The sequence below is a fragment of the Scheffersomyces spartinae genome (genome assembly GCF_019049425.1).
Source record: "Scheffersomyces spartinae strain ARV_011 chromosome Unknown scaffold_16, whole genome shotgun sequence".
NCBI classification, from domain to species: domain Eukaryota; kingdom Fungi; phylum Ascomycota; class Pichiomycetes; order Serinales; family Debaryomycetaceae; genus Lizanozyma; species Lizanozyma spartinae.
The window spans coordinates 312,018-337,469 of record NW_025065063.1 but is presented as its reverse complement, the minus strand read 5'-3'; the positions used below and the strand labels follow the sequence as shown (position 1 = coordinate 337,469).

Below are 25,452 nucleotides of genomic sequence, written 5' to 3'. Positions count from 1 at the left end.
TACTATGCATCAAGACAGACTTGTAATTGAATTGGATATCAGATGACCGAAGCCAGATGAGGTTGGAACGGGGATGGGTTCCTAATTTGGGATAGATGGATACAGTGGGTAATGCAGATAACTCCTTATTATTACTAAGTATACAAATACCATTACTCTTCATGTCCTTCACATAAGGTGGCGTGGAATAATCGGATACGCCAGAAACATTAGATTAGATTTGGTAAAAAAAGTGTGGATGGACTGCCACATTGTTGGCAGACCGACCAATAAAGCCGATCCAGTCACGTGACTTCGAGACTAAAATCCTCTATCGATAAATGGCATCACTGATCAAATCTACATCAGCTTCTTCTCCAAACAGAATCCTCTCCAAGCATCATGTCGGAGCCTTATCTTTCACAAGCACAAAAGTACATTGACGAGAACCCATATTTCATGCTCTCCAAATCTTGGTGTCCTGATTGCCACTACACTTATAAGGTATGGGAACAATATGGAGTGGTGTCCAAGGTCAAGGTGTTGGAATTAGATAAATTGTCAGATCAAAAAGAAGCTGCCCAATTAGAAGCAGCATTCACTCAATTGGCTGGACTGAAATGGGTTCCTACTATCTGGTTCAATGGTAAACGGTTAGGGACTGAGGCTGATTTAAAGAGATGGGATCAAGAAGGGTCATTAACCAAGATCTTTACTGAGTCAAAACTTATTTAATAATAATAATAATCATAAAGAAACATTATTCATTGATATAATAATTTAAAAAAAGCACATGCATTTTATTTTAAACAGACAATGGGAATTCACCAGCCCAGTTGTAGATTTCTTCCTTGACCTTTGTCAAACGGTCATCAGGGTGAGAAGCAACATAGTTCTTAAAGTCCTTCAACTTGTTAGCTTCCTTTGGTAAACCAGCTTGGATTTCCTTTGCGTAGTTAACAGCAAAGTCAATGTAACCAACAATTCTCTTGAAATCCTCTTCACCCAACCCTCTGGTGGTCATGGCTGGAGCACCAAGTCTGATACCACCTGGAACCAAAGCAGACTTGTCACCGGGGATAGAGTTCTTATTCAAGGCAACATTGATTTGATCACAGATGGTTTCAACTCTAGCACCATCAATACCCTTATCCTTCAAAGATAACAAAACCATGTGAGAGTCAGTACCGTCAGAAACCATGGTGTAACCCTTAGCCTTGAATTCCGATTCCAAAGCCTTAGCATTCTTCAAAACTTGTTCTTGGTATTGTCTGAATTCTGGAGAAGCAGCTTGTTTCAAAGCAGTGGCCAAAGCAGCAATGGTATGGTTATGAGGACCACCTTGGTGACCAGGGAAAACAGAAAAGTTGATAGGGTTTTCCAAGTCGTAAAGAACTTCTTGGCCAGTCTTGGGGTTGACAGATCTGACACCTCTTCTGAAGAAGATCATGGCACCTCTTGGACCTCTCAAGGACTTGTGGGTAGTGGTGGTGACAATATCGGCATATTCAAATGGAGATGGAATCACACCTGCTGCAATTAAACCGGAGATGTGAGCCATATCAACAACCAAATAAGCACCAACCTTGTCTGCAATTTCTCTGAATCTCTTGTAATCAATCAATCTACAGTAAGCAGAAGTACCAGCAACAATGACCTTTGGTCTGAACAAAACAGCAGTCTTTTCCAACATGTCGTAGTCAATCAAACCAGTTTCCAAGTCGACTCTGTAAGGCATGGTTTCAAAGTAAGTGGAAACAGCAGAGATCTTTCTACTATCAGTTTGGTAACCATGAGACAAGTGACCACCATGAGGTAAATCCAAACCCATTAATCTTTCATGAGGCTTCATGATGGCTTGGTAAACTTGCAAGTTAGCAGGAGAACCACTCAATGTTTGAACATTGACCCCCCATTTATCGGCAGTAACACCAAAGGCCTTCAAGGCACGTTCTTGACATAACAATTCCATCTTGTCAATATGTTCGTTACCACCATAGTACCTGGCACCAGGGTAACCTTCAGAGTACTTGTTACACATTGGGGTTCCCAAAGCATCGAAAACAGCAGTGGTTGTAAAGTTTTCAGAAGCAATCAACACAATAGAGTGTCTTTGTCTATCGATTTCATCTTGGATGATGTTGTAGACATCAGCATCGGTGTCTTTCAAATGGCCTTCGACCAATTGCTTATGGGATTCTGGAAGTGCGTAAGGCATTATTTATATAAGGTATTGAATGTCGTTCTACTATGAGAAGGATGTAGGAAGAATCAAAACTGGAGTGAGGAGATGCGATTTATATGTAAGAGGGGGGTATATATATATTCCAAAAATTTCAAAATTGGGGACCGAGTCAAAAATAAAAATCTTGAAAGAAAGAATGAGAGCACACAATCGAAGGTGACGTTTTCAGAATTCCGAGGGTCTAACCGAGAGTAAATCCCGGTAATGACTCAGGAGGGTTATGCATAGAACATAAACACACGTATAATTTGACACAGTTTATTAAATATGTTTGAACTATATAGCCCTACTTCAGGGTTCAGCTACACAAAGTCAGTACTGTGTACCTCAATACAATGTGACTCTTAATCTATGGGAGATGGCCAACTTAGGTACAACAACACATAAGCAACTTAATCCATTCAAAATAAACAAGTTTAAGTTATAGTTCAGATAATGGGTCAGAATTAAAAATAATCCTATGGGTACAATCATTAAAAACTTCTTTGCAGGGGTATATTGATCACCATTATCTATTTGTTCCCACATAGTCAAATTATCATATGCTCCGTTATTAAAATCAAACGGTGTACCTTTCACTTGATGAAACATAATATAAGACCCAATGTTGTAGATAAGATTAGTTAAAGTCCAATTCCAATCATTGTCAAATACATTCAACAAATTCAATAATAATTTAAGTACCATAATAATAACAATATGTATAATCCACGCACCTTTAAAATGTACCCAGTTAGCATTCACATTGGGGTTAATCACTTGGTCAACTTTGGTTTCAAGATTATCATCTTCCAAATGTTGAATAATCAGTGATGATCTCCGTTTACGTGTAGAAACAGTGTGCAGTGGTGTGGGCGTCAAACTGTTGGTTCGAGAATGAGACTTCTCTGCCGCATTGGCTGCTTTAGGACTAGTAGTCATTATAATTGGATTGTAGGTTTTATAAATAAATTGGAACCTCTATTCTATTAGAATATTTGTTTATATATTCAAAATTTGATTGCCACCGTCAACAATTTGTTATAGGGGGATTGTTTGTTTTATTGATGATAGAATTAAAAAAAAAGGAGTGGTACTATAAACCGGAATCAAAAGCCCGGGATCGTTCGATATTTATATGATTAGTACTCTAGCACTTTTAGATAAGTCTTTTGGTCGATATCACCACACTTAAGTACTGTTCAATTGTATTATTATCTTGTGACGAATTAAAACAGTAAGGAGAAGTTGTTTTGTCAATGTATGACTGGTTTTCCGCCTTTTTTTGTGTGTCGCACACATAGTGTTACCCGGACGTCATTTGCAGCAATAAGTCCATCAACATTATTTGATTGTACTTTGATCGTACTTGACTGTATTTGACTGTACTTTCCGTGTGAAGGCACACAACTCCTAACCACACAAACCTTCACTAACCTACACTACGCTAAACTACACTGTACAACCAAGGTGTTCTCTTTTGTAATATCTCCTGTTAATCTGCAGTAAAAAAAAATTCTGTCTTGTTCTGTTTACTTTCGCCATCCAATCCTATACGACAAAATCGTTCATCACCATGGTTAAAAATATACCTTATGTAAACAATAGAAACTCTATCTCACTATATATCATCCCCCTCTGTGACGGATCGATCTTGCACAAGATCGTTGGGTCTGCTTGCTATGTTTGTGTCTTTCCAACATTTTTCACATGCTACTCTGGTTTCACTTTAACTCTACTTCTGTTAAACATCCTCAACAAATATACCAGCACTTTGCCAACCACCAGCAGTCACCGCGAGCCATTTACCTGGTACAGGTTTTTGGACCAATTTAGGCTTGGGTATATTTAAATCCTGATTTGTTCGCTGGGCCTCAACACCCAAACATCCGCACCCACGACTCTCGTGACCCCAAGCATACAATTCACCATCAGCAGCAAGTGCAAGATAGTGATAATCACCCATTGCAATATCCACTAGAGGAGCTGCTTCCACGGGTAATTCTATTGTAACTCCGGACTTCTCTCGAACATTGTAAACCACTGTTCGGGAATAAGTTGTGGTGGCAATAAACTTGTCATAACAAGCCAGAAGTCTAGAATATTCTTCTTCATCTTGATCTAATTTAACATCTTCCTTATGTGGACTCAACAGATCCAAACCAACACTGGAAATGGCTTCTGTCTTGCCTTCATGGTAATGATTGATATTCCTTCCCATCGAGTCTATGTAAACAATGTCTTCAAATACACAGGCATAATCTTTAACATACTGAGTATTTGGAACCAATTGGGCCCATTGTCCAAATTCAACTTTTTTAATACCTTCTTCTGTTACAGATTCTCTTCCGTTCCATACGATTATACCTAACCCTGGAACATAACAACTATTAGCATTCCATGAACATCTGATTTTGGTGGCTCTAAGTAGTTTCCCCCCACTAAAACTTTTAATCACTTTGGCTATATCCAACTCAACTGCACTATGTCCCGGAATTCCAGCATCCCAAACCCATATTCTCCCTTGACCACTCATACCCATAACATGTTGTCTGCCACACTCTACTTGTATCAAAGGATCCAGCTTCCGTATATTGCTTTCATTATCTGACTTTCCACCCATATCATCTCCAGTAATCATCAATGGTGACAAATAGGCCGTTTCAGGTGTGTGATAGTTTGTAGTGCTATCTCTTGAATATGTCAAATTCATTGGATGATACCCCGGTAAAGAGATCATAGCTGGAAGCCGTGTGTTGGGAGCACTAGTGGTGGTTATAACATCTCTTTCATTAGGTCCAGGAGGTACTGAACTTTGGGAGTATGGAGTATCTCTCCATTGATACCCCGTATAGTAAAGTTGAGCTTTTGTATCGACTTCTGGTTGTAACAGTGTTATGAAACTGAACCCAGTGGAATGAATCAGACGGATTGACCAATTATTAAGTGATTGCACATTCAGAGGTATGGGAACACCCCTTAATGGGCCATTACGGGCTGGAAACACAGAGTCTGTTGATGCATACCCTAAACGAGCACGCAGACTTTCACCCCATGTATACAAATGACCCCTTTTCCTAAGGTTTAAGTAATATAGCCAGCCATGTTGTAAAGGAATATTGTATACGATTGGCTCACGGGGAAATAAATGTGAGTATATGATTCTGTACGTTTGATCATTTAAGTAGCCTGCAAGTGCTTTGCAGGTGGAAAACAATGACAAGGTATCAACAGGCGAAAGATATTGTATCAAGTCGGTATATATGTCAGGTGGAAGATCTACGAATTGCATTGTGGTGGCGAAAGTTGGAATTAATATGGGGTAAACTGGGTTGCGCATACTTTATCTATATTTATAGTTGTACTGATAATCACGTGACATGTCGCGTGATTTTAATTTGTAGATTACATTTTTCTTCTTGTCATCTACTTTACTTTAGTTGATTAGTTTATATTCTAATTCATGTCATTGATTTATAATCTATATAAACTTTAAGACATATAAAATCCCAATAAAAAGAGAGTCATTCTTAGATACATTCAAGAGAATCCGTTTGTACTAGAGCACTTTCCAATTTTAGAGCTCCACACTAATTATGTTGCTAGTGGGAGATTAAGACATTCAACTTTATCATCTGTAGATACTTGATATTGTCGCTGCAACCATTTAGGGAGCGCCAAACACAGATCCTTAACATAATAGTAGAGCTTCTTTGTCCAACAACCCAGAATTAACATTGATTTAAACCCCCCGGTTTTAACAATCAATGACATTTAGTGTCAGCTTCATATAATCAAAAAGGCAACAAGTACAACAAAAATCCCTATGAATACATTCAGAAATCATCAACATCAAAATTAAACCAAATGCAAAAAAGAACATGCTCGTTTTTTTTTGGTTTTTCTGATGTTTTCTTCTTTTTTTTGTTCTTTTTTGATTTTATCTTCACTGTTTGAAAGTCATCTGATTGACAGAATAATAACCCAATTATTAAAAAATAAGCCCAATAAACCGAGGAATAAGTAATTTCCACATACTATAATACAACTGTAACTTCTCCAGCTGTCAAAACTGGAGAGGCACACAACAAGAGAATAAAAATAATAGCACATTGACACAACATTCTTGTCTGACTTAAATAGCCAAATATTCATCGAATGTGATTCCAAACAAGGATGATTCTTCAACCACATCATCACCAACTTCAACATCAACTTCAGAGTTGACATTTATTCCCAAAGATGCTCCTTCTATAGCGATTACTGGTGCTGCCGACCAGGATCCAGAAACTGTGTAGTGCTTCATATAAAAAAACAAAAACGCCCTCCTAAAAATATTGAGTCATTTGATAATGACTTAGTTCAAGTTATTGGGGGGTAGAGGGAGGTGGGTAATAGCTCAGTCTTGTCAAGTAAAAACTGGGACATCAGGTGAAAAGAAATAGTTACTTCAATGCATTCTAAAGGATGGCTGTCCACAAGGTACAGCTTGAAAAGGTTGAGATTGCCGCAAAGTTAATCTTCTAGATAAGCTGATAGTTATTCTGATGGAATAAGTTACAGCCAGTGATGACAAAGATAACCTGCGCAAGAAATAAAGCCATCCAATAGCAAAGCAGAGAACTACTTCAACTTCATTCTGTAAGTCTGTTTGATTTAAACAAGACAACTTTTTAAGATATGTTTTGAAGCATAACACATGAATCTGGAGCAGGAAAACAAAATCACTTCTGGATTTTGCCCCACGTAATCATATATGGAAGAATTGGGAGCGTTGGTAGCAGAAAATGAACTGCTTGACATGATTGATTTCTTTGAGAAAGAGTCTGTTGAAAGGAGAGTTGATTTCAAGCCAAAAGTAGAATCATCTGATGCTGAGGCTATCAGTGGTTCATTAGATCCCTTGAGCAAGTCTTCAAACTCACCTTCATAGTTGTTGGCCAAAGTGTTCAAGGTCAAGTCGATTGGGGAAGAATGGGAAGGAGAGTTAATAGAAATAGGTGAAAGGTATTGCAAGTAATTAGCCTCAGAATTAGCCGCAACATTTGATTCGTCGCCAGTAACAGAGGTTGAAAGAAGTAAATTGTCGGCTTCAGAAGCAAACGACAATTTAAAGGATTCTTCTTGCGGTTCTTGCTTAATAAACAAATCGTTATCCCCATCTGTTCCTCCAATGGATGAGGGAGCTGATGAATGGGAACCAACAGATTCATTTGAAGAGAAAACTTCTGATTGAACAGATCTAGTGTCTTCCTTTACCGATGAGAAAACTGCTCTGGGCTCAGGGGAGTCACGTGAAGCATCTTCCTCTTCCATTTCATCATCTTCCGAATCAGAAATGTTGGAGGCAGACAGTTTTCTACCTTTCAATTTCTTTTGACGCTGTTTCTCAAAGTCAGCAACTGAACAATTAAGATTATCAGTAATTTTTGCCTTCAACTCGGAAATATCAGTTAAAACATTTGTATCAATTTGAGAGGCAATTTGTTGACGTTGAGAAGCCAGCAAGATGGAGTGAACCGTGTTAAAGTTTGCCAGTAATTTGGCCATATTGGCTTCAAGATTAACCACATATTCTTCGAGAAGTTCCACATGTTTACGTTTCTTTTCTCTAGAAGCATGTGCTGCCCTCCGATTACGCAAAATTCTTTCAACACGACGTTGCTCCTTTTCTTCTTGAGTCTTAGCTCTCTTCCTAGGGGGAAGAGAAGATTTGAATGCAGACTCGGCAGAGGCAAGTGTAGCGTTGACAGAAGCGGCTGAAGGCTGTTCGGAATCCATAGTGGGTGGCAATTAAATTATTGTGGCAAAGGGAGTATATTTGATCTGGTGGGACCTGTTACAAACAGTAGATCAAAGATGTGTGAAAGCTGTACCTTGTGGAGGTGGATGATTTATTGATCAGACAATGATGATAGAAAAAAGAGTCTTTTGAAGGGAAATTTGGAATCAGGCGAGAACATTTATCCTATATATATATAATACTTCTAGGCTATATCTATTAGTATGCCTGAAAAAGTTGTTAATAATAGTAATAGACAGGGCAGTTGTCGGCAAAAAAAATGTGCGTGTGTGAACAAGTTCAAAGCCCCTGGTAACCACAAACGTAAACCTATTCCTTACAAGGTTTTGTGTTAGAGCGCGTTTGATTGCTATGTCGGAATTGCCTTACTCAAGGTTATAGTGGCAGGACAAACAAGGCCAATGACAAACCATCGGCTTTCGCGCACGTGATGTAAGAATGAACTGCGGAGACAAATTTAATATATGCTTATCAAGTTGTAAATACGAATCAGAGTATATTGTGCTACTACATGTGTTGCATTGTTATTGTTGTTAGAGGTTTTATTATGTTGTTAGACTGGTTTTATTATGCTAATTATTCCATTTTACTACTGTATGTTACATCGCCAATCTTCTGGCCGTGGTTAATTTTAAAGTATGCTGGTTCCGGTTCGGCCTACTGTTAACTACCACACCTTACGAGAAATAAAAAAAAATGCCTTCTGTGCATTTCTGGCGTTTAAACCTGGGCGTGGTATGGACACTGTTGGTGAAAAATTAACTTCCAAAATGTGTTTATGCGATGAGTAGCAGTAGTACCTTTTTTTTCAGTACGCGTATTATCAACCACTTTGACGTTTCAGATTTCGATCGTCTGGAAGCCCAAGAAGTATTATTCAGGTGCTTTTGGCGAATACTTGCTTCAGCTTAAAGAATCTCACCATAAATCCATTGGAATCCAATCGTACCTCTTTAGGGTATTACATTTGTTACATTTCTTCTCATTTCGTCAGCACAATGTAGTATTAATTGAACAATTATACTGTACTCCACTGATTATACTTCTACCAAGCTTTCTGACAATAAATCACCCGAACAACCTCTATTGGAGATAGTCTTTCTAATCTACAGAGTAGAATAGAATCTTAAAATATACTTTGAAACTGGGGCTTAATTGTTACTTTGTTTAGTCTCTTCTCTTACTGGTGTCAGAATCCTCGTCGAATTAAATCTTATTGTCTTCGTAAGCAGTATGCATGCAAATTGTTAACCATGCCAGATTAACTTCCAAGGTCCCAGAAGTTTGCCAGTAGGTGTCGCCTCCTGCCACAAACTATTCCTGTATGTGCTTTGCCCGTGAAACACCATCAACCCACAGACAGGTGGCGTCATCCCTATTCTGATCCAAAGCCTACCGGAAAGGGAAAGGAATCGACGGGCCGGGTAACTGGCACATTTTCCACATTTTCCCCTCAGATTTCTTATACTTCCTCTTTAATAGGTTGACGAATAATAGTGCATTTCGCCAAACAAATATGTTTCAGATTATTTCAGAAACAATGTATGTACTATGTATTTGAAGAGATGAGTACCATCTCTTGCAAAGTAATTTTGAAAATTTCCTTCCTTAATCTCCAAGTAATCCTATGGGATTTTAGGATTGAAATTTCAATTGAAGGCTAATGCACAGTGATTTTTAAGTCTTTGTATTCTGAACAATGGTTAATAATTCAAAATTATTTTTATGTTATTTATGTTTCGATGAAGTATAATTTATCTCTATTTCATTTTAAACTCGGTTCTTACGTAATATGTTAGGTAATACTACCTGATTTGGTTCCGGTGCGCGACTATCGTTTGACTCACAATCTTGCAGAGTCCATCTGACTTACCTACTATAACCATGTCAACTCGAGCTTAAGCGTCCCGGTTAAGCTGTTATCAATGAAGAGCCTTCTATCGGTGCAATCCCACGTTTCACACGGGTATGTGGGCGGAAAGGCTGCCACTTTCCCTCTCCAAATACAAGGATGGGATGTTGATGTTATCTCTACTGTTAACTTCTCCAACCATACCGGTTATGGTCATACTAAAGGCTCTACTATATCTGTGGAAGACCTTTCTAATATATTTGATGGGTTAGAGGATATCGGAGTCAAATATGAAGGTATTGTGTCTGGATACATTTCAAATAAGGAGTTAATTGATTCTATAGTGGACCGTATTAGCGGTTTTAAAAAAGTTAATCTCAATATGACATATTTACTAGATCCAGTGATGGGAGATGAAGGTGTTCTTTATGTGGATAATAACTGTGTGGAAGCGTATCGTAAGGTTATCGTGGGTAGTGACCTTCACCCTCCAAGTGAATTAATTGATGTGATAACACCCAATCAATATGAACTAGAATTGATTCTTGAACTTCCAAAGTCAATATCTACACTTTATGAGCTCAAGGATGCCATTCTTTTACTTCGGTACAAAAACCCTCATATAAAGCATATTGTAGTAACTTCTTATCGACTTCCATCTGATAAAGAGAATATTTATTGTGCCTTCAATTCATATTCCAATAGTGAAACTGTTGAATATTGTTGTGTTCCTATTATCCGATCTTATTTTACAGGAATAGGTGATTTATTTCTGGCCATTCTAATGGATAAACTTACAACTTGTTATTCCCTTCCATTAGCAGTTAATCAAACTTTAACAGTGGTGACTCAAACACTTGAGCTTACTCACAAATCTGGTTCTGAACAATACCAAAGGGAAATGGGCCACCCATTACCTGCCAATACTGGAGCAAAAATCAATCAAGAAAGTATCATCAAGTATTTTGAATTACGAATAATCGATGCTCGTCATCTTTATGGCTATCTGGGCTCAGGGACCTTTGATATCCAAACTATTCAATAGAGTTACGTAGATTTACACATAGATATAATTATTTATACACATAGATGCACTTAGACTTCATTACCATATCGTAGCCATATATCCAACCCCGTACTAAAACTATAATTTGATTCTTTATGTATATGAGTCACTAGTAGTATTCCCGATTGGGTAGTAACCGAAAGAATGGTAGCACCCGCCATATCTATATAATTATCTCCCAAACTTTATCGTTCAACATTGATCTGGAAGTGTCGTTATCATATTTCCTTTTGTTGATTTATTCTCCGTTCGTTCACATGACTCTTCCAAAGGTATTAATTGTGGGTGCTGGCGGCATTGGAACTATCAATGCACTTGCACTTGATCTCAATGGTAAAGCCGATGCTACATTGGTTGTACGTTCTGATTATAATTTGGTGAAAGAGAAGGGTTATGAGATCAATAGCTCCATGTATGGAAACTTCCATAATTGGCGTCCCAACCACTTTGTACCTTCTATAGATGTGGCGGCAAAGGAGCATGGTCCATTTGATTTTATTATGGTAACCACAAAGAATATTCCCGATGGACCATCTTCATGCGAATCTATAATTGAATCCGCCGTGACTCCTGGATTTACTACCATTGTACTTATGCAGAATGGTATTGATATTGAGGTGCCAATGAAGAAGGCGTTCCCCAATAACGTTGTACTTTCAGGAGTCATTTATATAGGCAGTTCCAATGAGAATGGAGTGGTCACTGCTAAAGGTACCGATACAATTAGAATTGGAAGTTTCAATGATAACCCAAAAGAATTTGCAGCAATGGAAAAATTTGCTGAAATATATCAAATAGAAGGTAAAAACACAGTTGTGGTAGATCATGAATGTCGGAAAGCCAGATGGGAGAAATTGGTTTATAATGTTAGTTTCAACCCTCTTACTGCCATAGTTAATATGGATGTTAATCGATGCCAAATCCATGGTGCTAATGAGACTTTGATTAGACCCGCAATGAGGGAACTTATTGCAATAGCCAAGAGTGATGGTTATGATATACCAGAGAAGACTATGGAGTTCTTTATTCATATTGGTGATGGGTTCTTCTACTGTCCTTCGATGTGTATCGATACCAGAAAGAAACAGTTGATGGAGATTGAGGTTATCTTGGGGAACCCTTTGAAAGTTGCAGAAAAGAACGGTGTAGATGCTCCTATATTAAATACATTCTACAATTTGCTCAAATTGAAACAAATGCAGTTGAAAGAAGATAAGGGTTTAGTCAAGATCGATAAGGAAGATTATGTAGGTAACAACTCTGATGAATATCCATCAATTTTCATTGAAAAGAACAACTTAAAATGAATATTTATATACATATGTATATATGCTTAACACCAGGTGAATACTGGTCCTCGTGTATAAACAGCTTCAATCCTTTCAATAACACATTCACGAGTTTGTCTAATAAGCAGTTCATCCAGCAACAAATTATTCCTCATATTGTATTCAAACCCACTAACCTCATTTAGTAATGGTGTATTTTCATTGCTGGGATCAGCAAACACGTCACTAACAGTTTGGGGTGATGCAGGTAGAGACAAACCTGAAGACATAACTACTTCCGTGTCGCAGTCCTGAGTATTCTTCCGGGGGTCAAACTCCGCATATGGTAGCAAAGGCAGTGTAGGAGGGAGATGTGGAGTCAGTAATGGTTCAGAATAATCACTAGTAGTACCACCATTAAAACTAATTCCTCTTCCTCCTCCTCCTCCTCCCTTTCCACGAGTTAAAGTTTGAGGGATACTTCTAATATCATCCCATACTAACAAATCTTCACGCCTGGTCAATTCTAAAGGACCCGCATAACTAAGTTTAAGCACCTCAACCACATTGAATGCCTTACCTTTCAAAACTGCCAATTGCTTATGCCACATTCTTTCTTTGAAGTCTGCATCGATTTGAAACACTGCCTTGAGTTCTGTCACTAACTTTTCCCACCAGTATTTTGAGGTAAGTAACGGAAGGAAATGATTACGGGTTGTAGTCGTGAATGGTTGACCAATTATGGAATAAGGAAGAAAGAGCCAACCAAACGGGAACAGTCGCCATTCGTCTGGATTCTTCCAGGGAAATGCTAGACCAGAATCTATAGCACCAATTTTCAATCTTGGTTCATACCTTCTTTTGGATACTTCTGGTGGTGAATTACTTCGGCTTGTTGATAGAGATGACGAAGATATCTGGCCATTATTATTATCATCATTATATGAAGAACAGACTTCCACCCATTCAACTTTTATCATCCAATTGTCCAACCCTCTATCAGTGTTTCTTATAACATAATCTAGAATAACCAATTTCTCTAACTCATGTCGAAATTGCATAATGACTTTCTTGGACCATTTGAACTGCTTATCATTGTAGGCCATGGTGGTATTCATGGGCAACGTACTAATATCATTAGGTAGTGGATGCATCTTGAAGAAATCAGCTGCTGAAACATAGTCATTAAGGAATAATTGGAAGCTTCCAATTTTAGGAGGGAGTGTTCCCTTCTTCCAATAATTGTAATAGAATACAGGTGATTTAAGCCAAACAACACCAGTATAGGGAACAATATTTGTAAGTAATAGTTTATCCATAGTTGAAGCAGCTGCTTCACTAATATAACCTAAATTTGGAATTAAACATGAACGACCAAAGAAACATGGAAAGAATGTCCGATGCATCCATTTAGACCATTTAGGTGACAAAGGGCCATATGGTTCTTCATCTTTAGGTTTGAAAACTGCTACTCTTGTACCATCTGGTCCAAATATAAAATATGAACCACTTGAACCTTGGGATATCCGAGCAGGAGGGTGGTCCTCTATACCTTCTATGACTATATCTACCAACTCATCAAATTCCCGTTTACTTACCATGGTAGTTGGGTCAACAGAACTACCCAAGGAAGCTCTCTCTTGATAGTTGGCCAACTTCCGGCGGAATACTTCCAAATGTAAATCATTCTCTATTCTGAAAATATGGTTTAATGGCTTAAAAACTGAATACTCGATGCAATATAAACCTTCTTCGTGTTTATGATGATGGTTATGATGATGATGAGATAATTTCAATGGCGACAGGGCCCAATTCACGGCTGTTCTAATATACTTGTTGAACCCTTCTGACAGTCTCCTTGATACTGGTTCCAGTACAACTACTCCAGAGCCTTCTTCCACGGGTTGTAAACAAGCACCCGTGCCATTATTGATCACCTTAGACGACATGTAGTACCTTACTTCATCATCCAGGTCTACTCCTGGAGCGTGTATCAGATACTTTTGGTGACCTCCTCCTCGAGTATCATCAAATTCAGAGATATCATTCAAAGACCTCAGTAAATTGTTATTCATCGCCGCCGTCTCATTAATACTGCTTTGTCCTTTTATCTGGGTCTTAAGGAGTAAAGTTTGCCCTTTGAGTTAAAATTGAGATTAGCACAGTACAAAATGGCCCCCCAGAACACCAATACACCAAAAGCCCAATGTATATATACAGGCCAAGTCCTACTACGTCATAGATTGCAAAAAACCTAAAATTATTATTATCAAATATATATATACATATCTATAAAGAACATTATAGCATATATATCATGCACATATATACTTGGAAGTGAATTGAAGTGAAGGATACGGAGTAAAGGAAGAAATAAACCTGTCGGGGTATATGTTCAAGAAAAAAAGATAATAAGAGAGTATTTGCCTTTTGGCTGTGAAAAAAAAGGAGCGAGTGGTTTCTTTATATTCTTTAAGTGATCATTACAAGTAATACCTGCAACCCTATGGCAAAGGCTGATAATGCCAGTCGGCCGTTAGCTGAGTTTGCTAAGGTACTAAGTGTAGATACTTCTGGAACAGCCGTTGGTGATGATGACGAGGTTGAGGTTAACATTGGAACACCCATTGAAGATTCCGGAGTGACTAAACTGGTTTCCGCTGTGGCTGTCTGCAATACAGTTATTGTGGCACTTCCCACGGTTACTTCCTTGAAATTTAATGCTTTGGCAACTCGTTGTTTGTTTGACTCCTTTTTAGCGGTCGATGTCGCACTCAGTATGGCCTTTGCTGTACCAGATGGGAACAATGTCTTGTTCAAATAATCAAAGAGTCCGTCACCTTCAATCTCCACAATAAGTTTCTTCACAGCTCCAAAATATTTAGAAAACGCTGAATAAACATGTTGTGTAGAACCATTGTTCAATACCTTGCCCAACATATCAAATACCTTTGCAGGATCACTAAGTAATTCACTTAACAATGCCTTTGCGTTGATATTCTTCACATCTCCCCAATCTATTTTAGGTGAATTGGTCACTTGTTCAAAAAAGTCTGCAGTCATATTGACATATTTATCTTCTTCCAAAAACCTCTTGACAACATATACAGCCACTCCTGTGTCGTTCAAAGAGTTGACCACATCGCCAAAAACTCCCATAAAAAGTTCACTATTGATAACTGAACCAGCAAAATTCATCACAAATGAAGTCAAACTTCCATCGAATAACCCTCTCTTTTTGTTTTGGGGGGGAGCAAGAAGATCATGAATAACCCATTCCAAAAGTGGTGTATTTGCTCTACCGGCTCTATTGACAAGTTCTGCCAATCTAGGACGGAAATTGTCGTCTAGCAAGAGACCGTCTGCAAGAGAACTCAATAATCCAGACTTCATTAGTGGGTCAATGATGCCTGTTATATTTATGTTTGAATTTGAAGCTCCAGTATAAATAGTAGTCAAGTTAGGAGGATGTTGAAGAACTTTGCCAATAATACCAGCCGTGTAATTTGAAGCACTAGACACAAGTTTTGGATTATCAACAACTTGATCTAACACAGTCCAGATAAGTCCACTTGAGTTAGCATATAAGACAAGCAGGTCAAAAGTACCAGAAGAAGTGTTACTATTGATGGAAGTAATATTTGACAATGAGAATGGAGTAGCAGCGCTTGATCGAGTACTTGAAGATTTAGATGATGATGATGATGATGATGATGATGATGATGATGATGATGATGATGATGTTGATGATGATGTTGATGATGATGATGATGATGAAGACTTCGAACTCAAAGAAACAGAAATAGACTCTGAAGCTGAAGATACAATATTCGAAGACGTTGGAATTGAGTCCAAAAAGCTAGCAGCTGCCAGTAAGGCTGAAGAAGCCCCAGAGGTTAACGACTCAAGTGTCAGCGAAACACCACTGTCGATTGTCAGGGATGCACCAGTGGTTTCAGTATTAGATTCCGCGGAGAAACTGGATGGACCAAGTAAATTGAGAAGACCATCCCAATTGATAGTTTTAGTACTTTCAGCTCTTTTCACCATAGCATATTTGGGTGCAACAGCTTCATGGAACATATCTTTTAGACGATTAATGTCATCTTTAACATCGCTTGGGAGACTATCATTGAATAGAGCAAACAAACCTGATAACTCTAAACGAGGAGATATATCCTTTGTATTCCCAATAGGATAAGCAGCTCCAAGGGCTGTTAAACCAATGAGAAAGGTATATTGCAGGAGTCTCATTTATACAACACTTTGTTAGCAAGACCAAGAGAAAGAAAGTGCGGATACGATGATATGAAAGCTTTTCCAACAACAAAAAAGAGAACATCTTCTTTCATTAACACCGGGGCGTCTAACATATTTATTAGCTACTACATAATCATATTCTTTACTCAAATAAGTTGTAAATCCTTCAGTTTTGCAACTTCCCTTGAAGGTACTTAGCCGTATTAGGAAGTATTAGATCCAATACCAACTTCCCAATTAGGCAACCATTATTGTTACTTTCGGCTGGCCACGACATTCTTTTCGTGGTTGTGAGGCAAACGTATTCCCTAACATGGGCAATAATAAGTAAGGGTATTTACTATTGCAACGCAAAACTTTACATTACTATATTCAGTATGTAGGTTGAACATATATATCAAGTGGGTTGCGCAATGTTACTTCAAAGAAAAAGAGTTTACAAATGAAAGGGAGGGAGACCGTCTCGTAGTACAAACGAAAAGAACATATAGAGTCTGAAAGACGGACGTACCACAGTTTTTACTCGGCTACGCAGTTCCTTTCTTCCGACTCACCCACCATAACAAGAAAAATCAGGAGGATTATTTTTACACTATAACTACATCATCCTTACTCCACTCCGTCACAATTTCTGCTATTTTACTTTGGCATCATTCTTGTTTAGATTGTGTGCAGTGATCGTGCACAAACGTTCGGCAGCATTAAAAGCCGAGAACTTATTCCCCATCGGCAGACTAGTTAAAGAAAAAGTTGCACCCACAACTCGTCGTATATAACCACAGAAAAAGTCGTCTGCGAAAACTTTTGTTTGGTCACCCATAGAAAACATATTGCATTGCATAAGATAAAAGATAACCATGAGGTTCACCACATTTATACCTGTTGCTGTTCTCGGATTGGCAGCCAGTGCTCAAGCATCTGCTGCTGGGACCGAATTTGACTTAGAGGAGCAAGTTTCACACAACATCAAAATGGTGAAGAGAGCTGGTTCAGCCATTGATGAATCTACTATTGAAAGCTTGTTGCTTTATGCTAACAAGACCAATTTGATTGTGGATGCTGCTGAAGCCTTCTTGGATAATTCCACTAATGTTGTTTTGCTTTCTCAAGTGATTGTCAACGCCTTAAATGGTACATACAATAATCTTATTCTGACCTTTGCTGGTTCTGGAAGCTTAAACATTAGTAGTATTCTCCATGTTGTCGAAGCCTCTGGACTCATTCAAACCACTTCTGGTACTTTACTCATCAAAGACTACAACCGTAACCGTACTGCGGACATGTTGGGGCAATTGTTGGTTGACCAAATTTGGATTCCCAAACTACTTAAAGGTTTAGGTGATGGTCATGATTTAACCTTTGACTATATTTTCAAATTAGTCAATGAGTCCAAAGCTTCTACCACCAATGGGAACAGCAAACAAACTGTCTTGGGCAAAAGAGAAGACACTTCACAATATGCCGGGTCTGCAAACACGTTTTTCTACAACTTGGTATCTCAACTCACTTCATCTGAATTATTCCTGGCTTCTGTATCTGATATCTTGAAAGCCTTGAACAATACTAATGTCGCGCCCTATATTATTATGGATGTCTTAAACAGTACCACTATTTTATCTGGTGTTGGACAAATTTTAACTAACGTTTATGATACAGGAGCATTGAAGAACATTGATCTTAACTCTTACTTTGTTGAGGCCAAGAAGAGCAACATGTTATCTGATCTGTTGCAGAAAATTTTAACTGATCCTGTCTACTCGCCTTATTTGGGCAAGCTCTTCCAAAGAATGGAATTGGAGGGTTACTACAGACAAATCCAACACAAGATGTACCCTCAATCTTAGTGTGAAAGTCATTGTCTCTTTAATAGCTTGTAGTATTAATAATGTTTAGTGTGCACCGTTCTTTATTATTTTATTTTTCTTCTTCTTTGTTTTAATTAATTTGATACCAGGAGTATAGCTTCTGTATTCCGATGACTTACTTAACCCACCAGTGTTGAAAGTTAAGTTTAACAATAACAATAACACAAGAGCCCCACATAACTCCTCCTCGTCATGTCACTAAGTGGACAGTGTTGGTGGGGACCGGCGTGTGAAATTTGCATCCGGCCGTTTATACCCACCACACATTTAATGAGGGGTTCGGTGTTTTTCGGAGACTGTACCGAACGATGGAGTTCAGTGCGTACGTACACAACCTAAGATGGTTATGGTGCTAGGGTGTTGGATAGGAATAGTAGAACGACGACAACATGGCGTAAGGATAATTGTATGCCGTAAAACCATACCTGTTGGCATTAATATAATTGGTATTATTAAAATGATTTTGTAGAATTAATTGAAGAGTGGTTTCAATCATACTTCGCTTTTTATTGCCTACCTCTGTCTACTTTTTATGAGCTAGACAATCATTCTACCTGAAAAAGATGATGATGACTTGGTTGCAATGACTCAAGGATACGTTTACAACTACAGATATACGGACAAACGTATGTACATTCAAAAACTACTACGACTAACTACGTCTCTTTCGCAGCTGTAGAGTAAGTTCTTTGAAAGAAGAATATGATATTTCATACAATGAGTGATGTGAAGTTTAATATGATGTCTCTACAACGTGTAATATAACGTTTACTATAATGTCTTGATATTTACTACAATGTCTTGAATGTCTATATAATGTCTTATCAATTTCTTCTGCTCCAAATTATCTCTTGTTTTTAACTCACACGTATTTTCATTTACCGCATCCACGTCCCTCATCTACACAAATGAGATTACTAATAGGTGAAAAGATGATAAACTCATAAACCACTTGAAACATGTCAGCTAGAAACACTATATTCAGTTTCAACCGTGTTTTCATGTCAAGATTCAAATCATCATACACAATGACCAAAGAAGGTTCATCTCATTTCACCGTTCAAGACCTGCCAAATGGGGGTCCTTTTATAGCTGGATCTGGAGCTGGTGGTAATGATGATTGGAAAAAGTATAAAAAGGTTTCAATTGACCCTACTTCTTCCGAAAGAGATCCTAGAGATGATTACCGGACTTTAGTTAGTGCCATTGTTCCCAGACCTATAGCATTGATTCTGACCTTAAGTAAAGATGGTAGTCTATCTAATTTGGCTCCATTTTCATATTTTGGTTTGAGCAATGCTGACCCTCCTATCTTCACAGTGGGGATAACATCTGCTACTCTGAACAAAGACACCGCTCGCAATTTACTTGAAACGGAAGAATGCACTATTAATATCATCAGTGAATGGTTTGTTGAGGCTGCTAATGCTACTTGTGTTAATAGTCCTTATGGTGTTTCTGAATGGGAGATTACTGGGTTAACGAAAGCTGATTCGGAAGTTGTTAAACCTCCCCATGTTTTAGAGTCTGCATTCTCAATAGAAGCTAAAGTAGTAGCAGTACACGAATGGAAATCAAGAAGAAATCCAGACAAGGTAACTGGTCGTACATTTATATTTGAAGGGGTCAGATTCCATGCTCGTGAAGATGTTATTAATGAGCAATTGAATGGATTGGATGTTGGGAAACTTAAACCTGTTTCCAGATTAGGTGGAAATACGTATGGAAAAACTACTGAGGGGTTTGACATTTCTCGTCCAGAATACAAAGATCTTTGCAAAGACCTGGAAACGAATTGATATCATCAAAGAGTAGATAAACATAGATAGAAGTTAATCAAGCAATAGAGCTAATTTAAGTAGATAAGGTCTTAAGGGTAGATAATCACTTGAAAACATTGCCTCAAATTGGTTATAATTACAATTTATGTCACGTGACTAAAGCTCATCGGAAATTTTCAGTACATGAATGTTGTACTCGTACTTGATAAAAGTCCTGGCCAACTGTTAGTTATTGGGTAATAACAAGATGTCTGTGGTTGGGTCGTTGATATTCTGTACCGATTGTGGTAACTTATTGGATTCTGCTGGTTCCAAGGATACCTTGGACTGCAAGTTGTGCACAAAAACATATCCAGCATCAGAGTTTGCTGACTTGAAGGTGGTGACTAAATCATCTGATGATGCATTCCCTTCTAGTTTAAAGTTGAAACGGTCAGTAGTGAAAACTACTTTAAAGAATGATGAGCTTGAAGAGGGTGCTACAATTAAAGAAAAGTGTCCAAAGTGTGGGAATGAAGAAATGCAGTATCATACCTTACAATTAAGATCTGCTGATGAAGGTGCAACTGTCTTTTATACATGTACTGGATGTGGGTACCGGTTTAGAACCAATAATTGAGCATAATGGGTTGTTGATGTTTATAAAATGTGTATGTAAATAGAGGAAAAGGTTAAACACGAAAGAAATTATATCATATTAAAGTACCAAACCACTAACAACAAAAAAAAAAGAATTAACCAACTATACAACTATAAAATATATTTTATACTTCCGACATATCCAAAGCAACAATGGCTGATTCTCTAACAACATCTTCCTTATCGTTCAAGTAACTTTCTAACACAGGGATGCAATCATTTGTACCAATGGATCCCAAGGCTTCAGCAGCTTCATGTCTGACCATTCCAGCTTGAGACTCATCCTTCAATATTTTAATTAAAGAAGGAACTGTGACAGGGTTACACATTTGACCAAAGACATAAGCGATTTCATGTTTGAATAAGGCACTAGGATCTTCAAACCCGCTAGCCAAAGCTAATGCAGCTTCATCAGTACCCAAGTCTCTTAATCTGAACATGGCTCTGTATCTGTTGAAGAGAGTTTCGTCTTGATCATTCAAGATCTTTTGTAACTTATCAACCTTAGACTCTTGATCAGTAGCCATTGGAGGAGCTGGGTCAATGGAAGTATAAAGAGACTCTTGAAGGGTTTCGGTCTTAGCACTTGAACTATTTTCCCATTTAATTCTTTCAATAGCCAACTCGCACGTTTGTCTAATTTCAATAGCAGGGTCTTTTTCAAAATAGTGTTCCAAAAGAGGCAAGGAATCCTTGTCACCCAAAGCACCCAAAGCTTCAGCAGCTTCATGTCTTACCATACACTGTTGATCATCATTTGATAAAACGTTTCTAAGGAATGGAGCAGCGTACAAGTTGTGGATTTGACCCAACACGTAGGCAACTTCGTGCTTCAACAACTCAGACTTATCAGCAAAGGCTTCAGCAATGTATTCGATAGCCTTTTCAGCTTCTTTCTGGTCGGTGGAGTCCGTACCAACACATTTCAAATTGAATAAGGCTCTGAATCTGAGTGCAAGCTTGACTGAGCCACTCTTGTTAAGTAAGATATCTCTTAACTCTTCCAAAGAGGCAGTATCAATGTCTATTTCGGTGGTCATTATTATATAAGGAGGAAGAGCTATGTATATGTGTATGAGGAACGATGTAATCGTGCTTGGCTTTACGGTGTCAGATGAGGTGAAAAATTAACGTCATTATATGCGATAATGAACCACTACAAACAGTACAGTGTTCCGTATACGGAAGTCTACTATAACACGTCTTCAAAAACCATATAAAGTAATTTGTGTCACGAATAATGTTTGTAAACGTCGTGCTTGCTCAAAAAATTTTCCACTTTTTAGATCAATAATCTACAACCTTCCATATAGCGTGGTAAGCACAAACAAGTATCAAGTGTTTCCGGATCATCTCTAAGACCCTTGTCAACAGTAAGGATACACTTTAGGAAATAATGTCTTTGAGTGCACCACCTCCTGGCACAGCAATGCCCGATTTATCAAATGCAGTCATGGCACAAGATGAGATGGGAAGACCGTTCATTATTGTTAGAGATCAAGGTAATAAGCAACGGAAACTGGGTATAGAAGCTACGAAATCTCATATATTAGCTGCTCGTGCTGTATCTCTGATTGTTAAAACTTCGTTAGGTCCACGCGGGTTGGATAAGATTTTGGTGAGTCCTGATGGAGAAATTACGATTACTAATGATGGGGCTACAATTTTGACTCAAATGGATTTGGATTCAGAGATCGCCAAGTTATTGGTTGAATTATCAAAGTCTCAAGATGATGAAATTGGTGATGGTACTACTGGTGTGGTTGTACTTGCTAGTGCTCTTTTAGATCAAGCTTTAGAATTGATTGAAAAGGGTATTCATCCTATTAAGGTTGCCAATGGGTTTGATGAAGCATGTAAAGTTGCTGTGAAACAATTAGATTTTATTGCTGATAAGATTGACGTTACAAATACATCTGTCAATTCCGATCTTTTCAAGGCAGCAAAGACCTCTTTAGGTTCCAAGATTGTTTCCAAATCTCATGACCATTTTGCAAGAATGGCGGTGGATGCTGTTTTATCAGTGGCTGATTTACAACGTAAGGATGTTGATTTTGAACTTATCAAGATGGAAAGTAAAGTTGGTGGTTCTATTGAAGATTCAGCTTTAATTAAAGGTGTCTTATTAGATAAGGAATGGTCACATCCCCAAATGCCTAAGACTATGACAGATTGTAAGATTGCTATATTAACATGTCCATTTGAACCTCCAAAGCCAAAAACAAAACATAAATTGAATATCTCATCAGTTGAAGAATTCAAGGTGTTACAAGAATATGAACAACAAAAGTTTCAAGAAATGATTGATTCAGTCAAAGAATCTGGTGCTAATGTTGTTGCATGCCAATGGGGATTTGATGATGAAGCTAATCATTTATTACTTTCTAATGGTTTAAACGCTATTAGATGGGTTGGAGGATCTGAATTAGAATTATTAGCTATTGCTACCAATGGACGTATCGTTCCAAGATTTGAAGATTTAACATCTGAAAAGTTGGGTAGTGCTGGTGTCATTAGACAATTGGAATTTGGTACTACCAGAGATAGAATGCTTGTGGTTGAAGAATGTTCCAATACTAAAGCTGTTACATGTTTCATTAGAGGTTCTAATCAAATGATCGTGGATGAAGGTGTTAGAGCACTTCATGATTCTATCTGTGTTGTTCGTAATTTGGTCAGAGATGACCGTGTTGTTTACGGTGGTGGAGCAGCTGAATTGACATGTTCTTTAGCTGTTTCCGAAGCTGCTGATAGACAAATTGGTATTGATCAATATGCTTTCCGTTCATTCTCTGCAGCTTTAGATGTCATTCCTATGACATTGGCTGAGAATTCTGGTTTGGATCCAATTGAAACCTTGTCTGCATTAAAGGCCAAACAAACAAATGAACAATGTCCTTTCCTTGGAGTCGATTGTTTAGGAAAAGGTACCAATGATATGAAGGAACTCTTTGTGATTGATCCTTTGATTGGGAAGAAGCAACAGTTACTTTTGGCCACTCAGTTGACCAGAATGATCTTGAAGATCAATGATGTCATTATCTCCGGTAAGGATGAGTATTGATAGAATAATGTACCATAATATATAATACAATCAGAATAAACTGTAGTTAATCCTACACTATTACCATTCGGATTAAAGTCGTGGACTTACCAACAATGTAGGAATGCGAAGGTGAACAAATCCTGGTGGGCGGTGTTAATACCAGCAGCCATAGCACACGCTAACAGTAACTAATACGTACAACAACTACTGCGTCTCAACCAATTGACCCTGCTAAAAGCAACAAGATTAAACCGCAATTTCACATACAATCACCTGAATAATCATGTCGTTGATGGGTACACCAGCCGTGGTGATGGACAACGGGACCGGTCTTACCAAATTAGGATTTGCTGGGAATGATTCTCCATCTTATGTATTCCCTACTGCCATCGCTACATCATCCAAAGTTGGTCAAGGTAGCAACAGTAAGAGTCTGCTTGTACTGCTGAAAAGAGGATTGGAGGATTTGGACTTTTCTATTGGATACGAAGCTCTTTCGGCAGCATCCGGACCAAACTATAATTTATCATATCCAATTAAACATGGTCAGATAGAAAATTGGGACCATATGGAACGGTTTTGGGAAGCATCTATCTTCAAGTATTTACGGTGTGAACCTGAAGATCATTACTTTTTATTGACCGAACCCCCTTTAAATCCTCCAGAGAATAGAGAGAATGTTGCTGAGATTATGTTTGAATCCTTCAATTGTGCTGGTCTTTATATTGCCGTGCAAGCCGTGTTGGCTTTAGCAGCTTCATGGACCTCTTCTAAGGTTCAAGATAGATCTTTAACTGGTACAGTCATTGATTCCGGTGATGGTGTGACTCATGTTATCCCTGTGGCCGAAGGGTATGTCATTGGCGGTGCCATTAAAAACATCCCCTTGGCTGGTAGAGACATCACCACTTTTATACAATCATTGTTGAGAGACAGAGGTGAAGCCGATTCATCGTTACAAACCGCAGAGAAAATCAAACAACAATTTTGTTATGTTTGTCCTGATATCGTAAAGGAATTTAGAAAGTTTGACGAATATCCTCAAGAGAAGTTTGCTCAATATGTTGTTGAATATGCCGATAAGAATAAGAACAAGGTTGTTGATGTTGGGTATGAACGGTTCTTGGCTCCGGAGATTTTCTTCAATCCGGAGATATGTTCCTCTGATTTCTTAACACCTTTGCCCACCGTAGTCGATCAAGTGATCCAAGCATCTCCTATTGATGTGCGTAAGAAGTTGTACAAGAACATTGTATTGTCTGGAGGGTCCACGATGTTCAAGGATTTTGGCAGAAGATTACAAAGAGATTTGAAGACTCTTGTCAACGAAAGAATTGAAGCCAGTGAAAGATTAAGTGGAGTTAAAAGTACCGGGGTAGATGTTCTGGTGATTTCTCATAAGAGACAAAGAAATGCTGTTTGGTTCGGGGGATCCTTATTGGCTCAAACTTCAGAGTTTAAGAGCTATTGTTTCACCAAACATGATTATGATGAACGGGGTCCAAGTATTGTTAGAAACTTTTCTTTATTCTCTGTACCATAAGCGAACAGTATATACTAATTAACACACCAATGTTCTTCTATACGTGTGGGTTCTACGCTACTATAAAGCGCAGTGTCGCACTTATAGTGCACGCTGGACCACTTTTGTACGACATTAAGTTGTTGA

At 38.2% G+C, this 25,452-nt stretch overlaps 14 protein-coding genes across 14 annotated transcripts; 8 read left to right on the top strand and 6 right to left on the bottom strand.

Moving 5' to 3' along the window:
• Positions 1 to 381: 381 nt before the first annotated feature.
• Positions 382 to 714, top strand: KQ657_001558 (uncharacterized protein; the record flags this gene model as incomplete). The annotated part of the gene is made up of 1 exon (XM_043192353.1): positions 382 to 714. The coding sequence occupies one exon, from the start codon at positions 382 to 384 to the stop codon at positions 712 to 714; it is 333 nt and encodes a 110-aa protein (XP_043048325.1).
• Positions 715 to 784: 70 nt separating this feature from the next.
• On the bottom strand, positions 785 to 2,197 carry SHM2 (glycine hydroxymethyltransferase; the record flags this gene model as incomplete). The annotated part of the gene is made up of 1 exon (XM_043192352.1): positions 785 to 2,197. The coding sequence occupies one exon, from the start codon at positions 2,195 to 2,197 to the stop codon at positions 785 to 787; it is 1,413 nt and encodes a 470-aa protein (XP_043048324.1).
• Positions 2,198 to 2,551: 354 nt separating this feature from the next.
• Positions 2,552 to 3,145, bottom strand: ORM1 (sphingolipid homeostasis protein; the record flags this gene model as incomplete). The annotated part of the gene is made up of 1 exon (XM_043192351.1): positions 2,552 to 3,145. One exon carries the CDS (start codon positions 3,143 to 3,145, stop codon positions 2,552 to 2,554), a length of 594 nt encoding a protein of 197 aa, XP_043048323.1.
• Positions 3,146 to 3,947: 802 nt separating this feature from the next.
• Positions 3,948 to 5,383, bottom strand: KQ657_001555 (SCF ubiquitin ligase complex subunit; the record flags this gene model as incomplete). The annotated part of the gene is made up of 2 exons (XM_043192350.1): positions 3,948 to 5,215; positions 5,374 to 5,383. 2 exons carry the CDS (start codon positions 5,381 to 5,383, stop codon positions 3,948 to 3,950), a joined length of 1,278 nt encoding a protein of 425 aa, XP_043048322.1.
• A 1,476-nt stretch (positions 5,384 to 6,859) lies between these two features.
• On the bottom strand, positions 6,860 to 7,984 carry HAC1 (transcription factor; the record flags this gene model as incomplete). Its single annotated transcript, XM_043192349.1, has 1 exon — positions 6,860 to 7,984. The coding sequence occupies one exon, from the start codon at positions 7,982 to 7,984 to the stop codon at positions 6,860 to 6,862; it is 1,125 nt and encodes a 374-aa protein (XP_043048321.1).
• A 1,947-nt stretch (positions 7,985 to 9,931) lies between these two features.
• On the top strand, positions 9,932 to 10,903 carry BUD16 (putative pyridoxal kinase; the record flags this gene model as incomplete). The annotated part of the gene is made up of 1 exon (XM_043192348.1): positions 9,932 to 10,903. One exon carries the CDS (start codon positions 9,932 to 9,934, stop codon positions 10,901 to 10,903), a length of 972 nt encoding a protein of 323 aa, XP_043048320.1.
• A 278-nt stretch (positions 10,904 to 11,181) lies between these two features.
• Positions 11,182 to 12,231, top strand: KQ657_001552 (uncharacterized protein; the record flags this gene model as incomplete). Its single annotated transcript, XM_043192347.1, has 1 exon — positions 11,182 to 12,231. The coding sequence occupies one exon, from the start codon at positions 11,182 to 11,184 to the stop codon at positions 12,229 to 12,231; it is 1,050 nt and encodes a 349-aa protein (XP_043048319.1).
• A 26-nt stretch (positions 12,232 to 12,257) lies between these two features.
• Positions 12,258 to 16,446, bottom strand: LSB6 (1-phosphatidylinositol 4-kinase; the record flags this gene model as incomplete). The annotated part of the gene is made up of 5 exons (XM_043192346.1): positions 12,258 to 14,303; positions 14,680 to 14,741; positions 14,817 to 15,859; positions 15,981 to 16,001; positions 16,097 to 16,446. The coding sequence occupies 5 exons, from the start codon at positions 16,444 to 16,446 to the stop codon at positions 12,258 to 12,260; spliced, it is 3,522 nt and encodes a 1,173-aa protein (XP_043048318.1).
• An 863-nt stretch (positions 16,447 to 17,309) lies between these two features.
• KQ657_001550 (uncharacterized protein) lies at positions 17,310 to 18,296 on the top strand (the record flags this gene model as incomplete). The annotated part of the gene is made up of 1 exon (XM_043192345.1): positions 17,310 to 18,296. The coding sequence occupies one exon, from the start codon at positions 17,310 to 17,312 to the stop codon at positions 18,294 to 18,296; it is 987 nt and encodes a 328-aa protein (XP_043048317.1).
• A 980-nt stretch (positions 18,297 to 19,276) lies between these two features.
• On the top strand, positions 19,277 to 20,116 carry KQ657_001549 (uncharacterized protein; the record flags this gene model as incomplete). Its single annotated transcript, XM_043192344.1, has 1 exon — positions 19,277 to 20,116. The coding sequence occupies one exon, from the start codon at positions 19,277 to 19,279 to the stop codon at positions 20,114 to 20,116; it is 840 nt and encodes a 279-aa protein (XP_043048316.1).
• Positions 20,117 to 20,281: 165 nt separating this feature from the next.
• Positions 20,282 to 20,717, top strand: RPA12 (DNA-directed RNA polymerase I core subunit; the record flags this gene model as incomplete). The annotated part of the gene is made up of 2 exons (XM_043192343.1): positions 20,282 to 20,287; positions 20,346 to 20,717. 2 exons carry the CDS (start codon positions 20,282 to 20,284, stop codon positions 20,715 to 20,717), a joined length of 378 nt encoding a protein of 125 aa, XP_043048315.1.
• Positions 20,718 to 20,862: 145 nt separating this feature from the next.
• On the bottom strand, positions 20,863 to 21,777 carry LIA1 (deoxyhypusine monooxygenase; the record flags this gene model as incomplete). The annotated part of the gene is made up of 1 exon (XM_043192342.1): positions 20,863 to 21,777. One exon carries the CDS (start codon positions 21,775 to 21,777, stop codon positions 20,863 to 20,865), a length of 915 nt encoding a protein of 304 aa, XP_043048314.1.
• Positions 21,778 to 22,133: 356 nt separating this feature from the next.
• On the top strand, positions 22,134 to 23,801 carry CCT5 (chaperonin-containing T-complex subunit; the record flags this gene model as incomplete). Its single annotated transcript, XM_043192341.1, has 1 exon — positions 22,134 to 23,801. The coding sequence occupies one exon, from the start codon at positions 22,134 to 22,136 to the stop codon at positions 23,799 to 23,801; it is 1,668 nt and encodes a 555-aa protein (XP_043048313.1).
• Positions 23,802 to 24,066: 265 nt separating this feature from the next.
• ARP3 (actin-related protein 3) lies at positions 24,067 to 25,326 on the top strand (the record flags this gene model as incomplete). Its single annotated transcript, XM_043192340.1, has 1 exon — positions 24,067 to 25,326. One exon carries the CDS (start codon positions 24,067 to 24,069, stop codon positions 25,324 to 25,326), a length of 1,260 nt encoding a protein of 419 aa, XP_043048312.1.
• Positions 25,327 to 25,452: the final 126 nt, after the last annotated feature.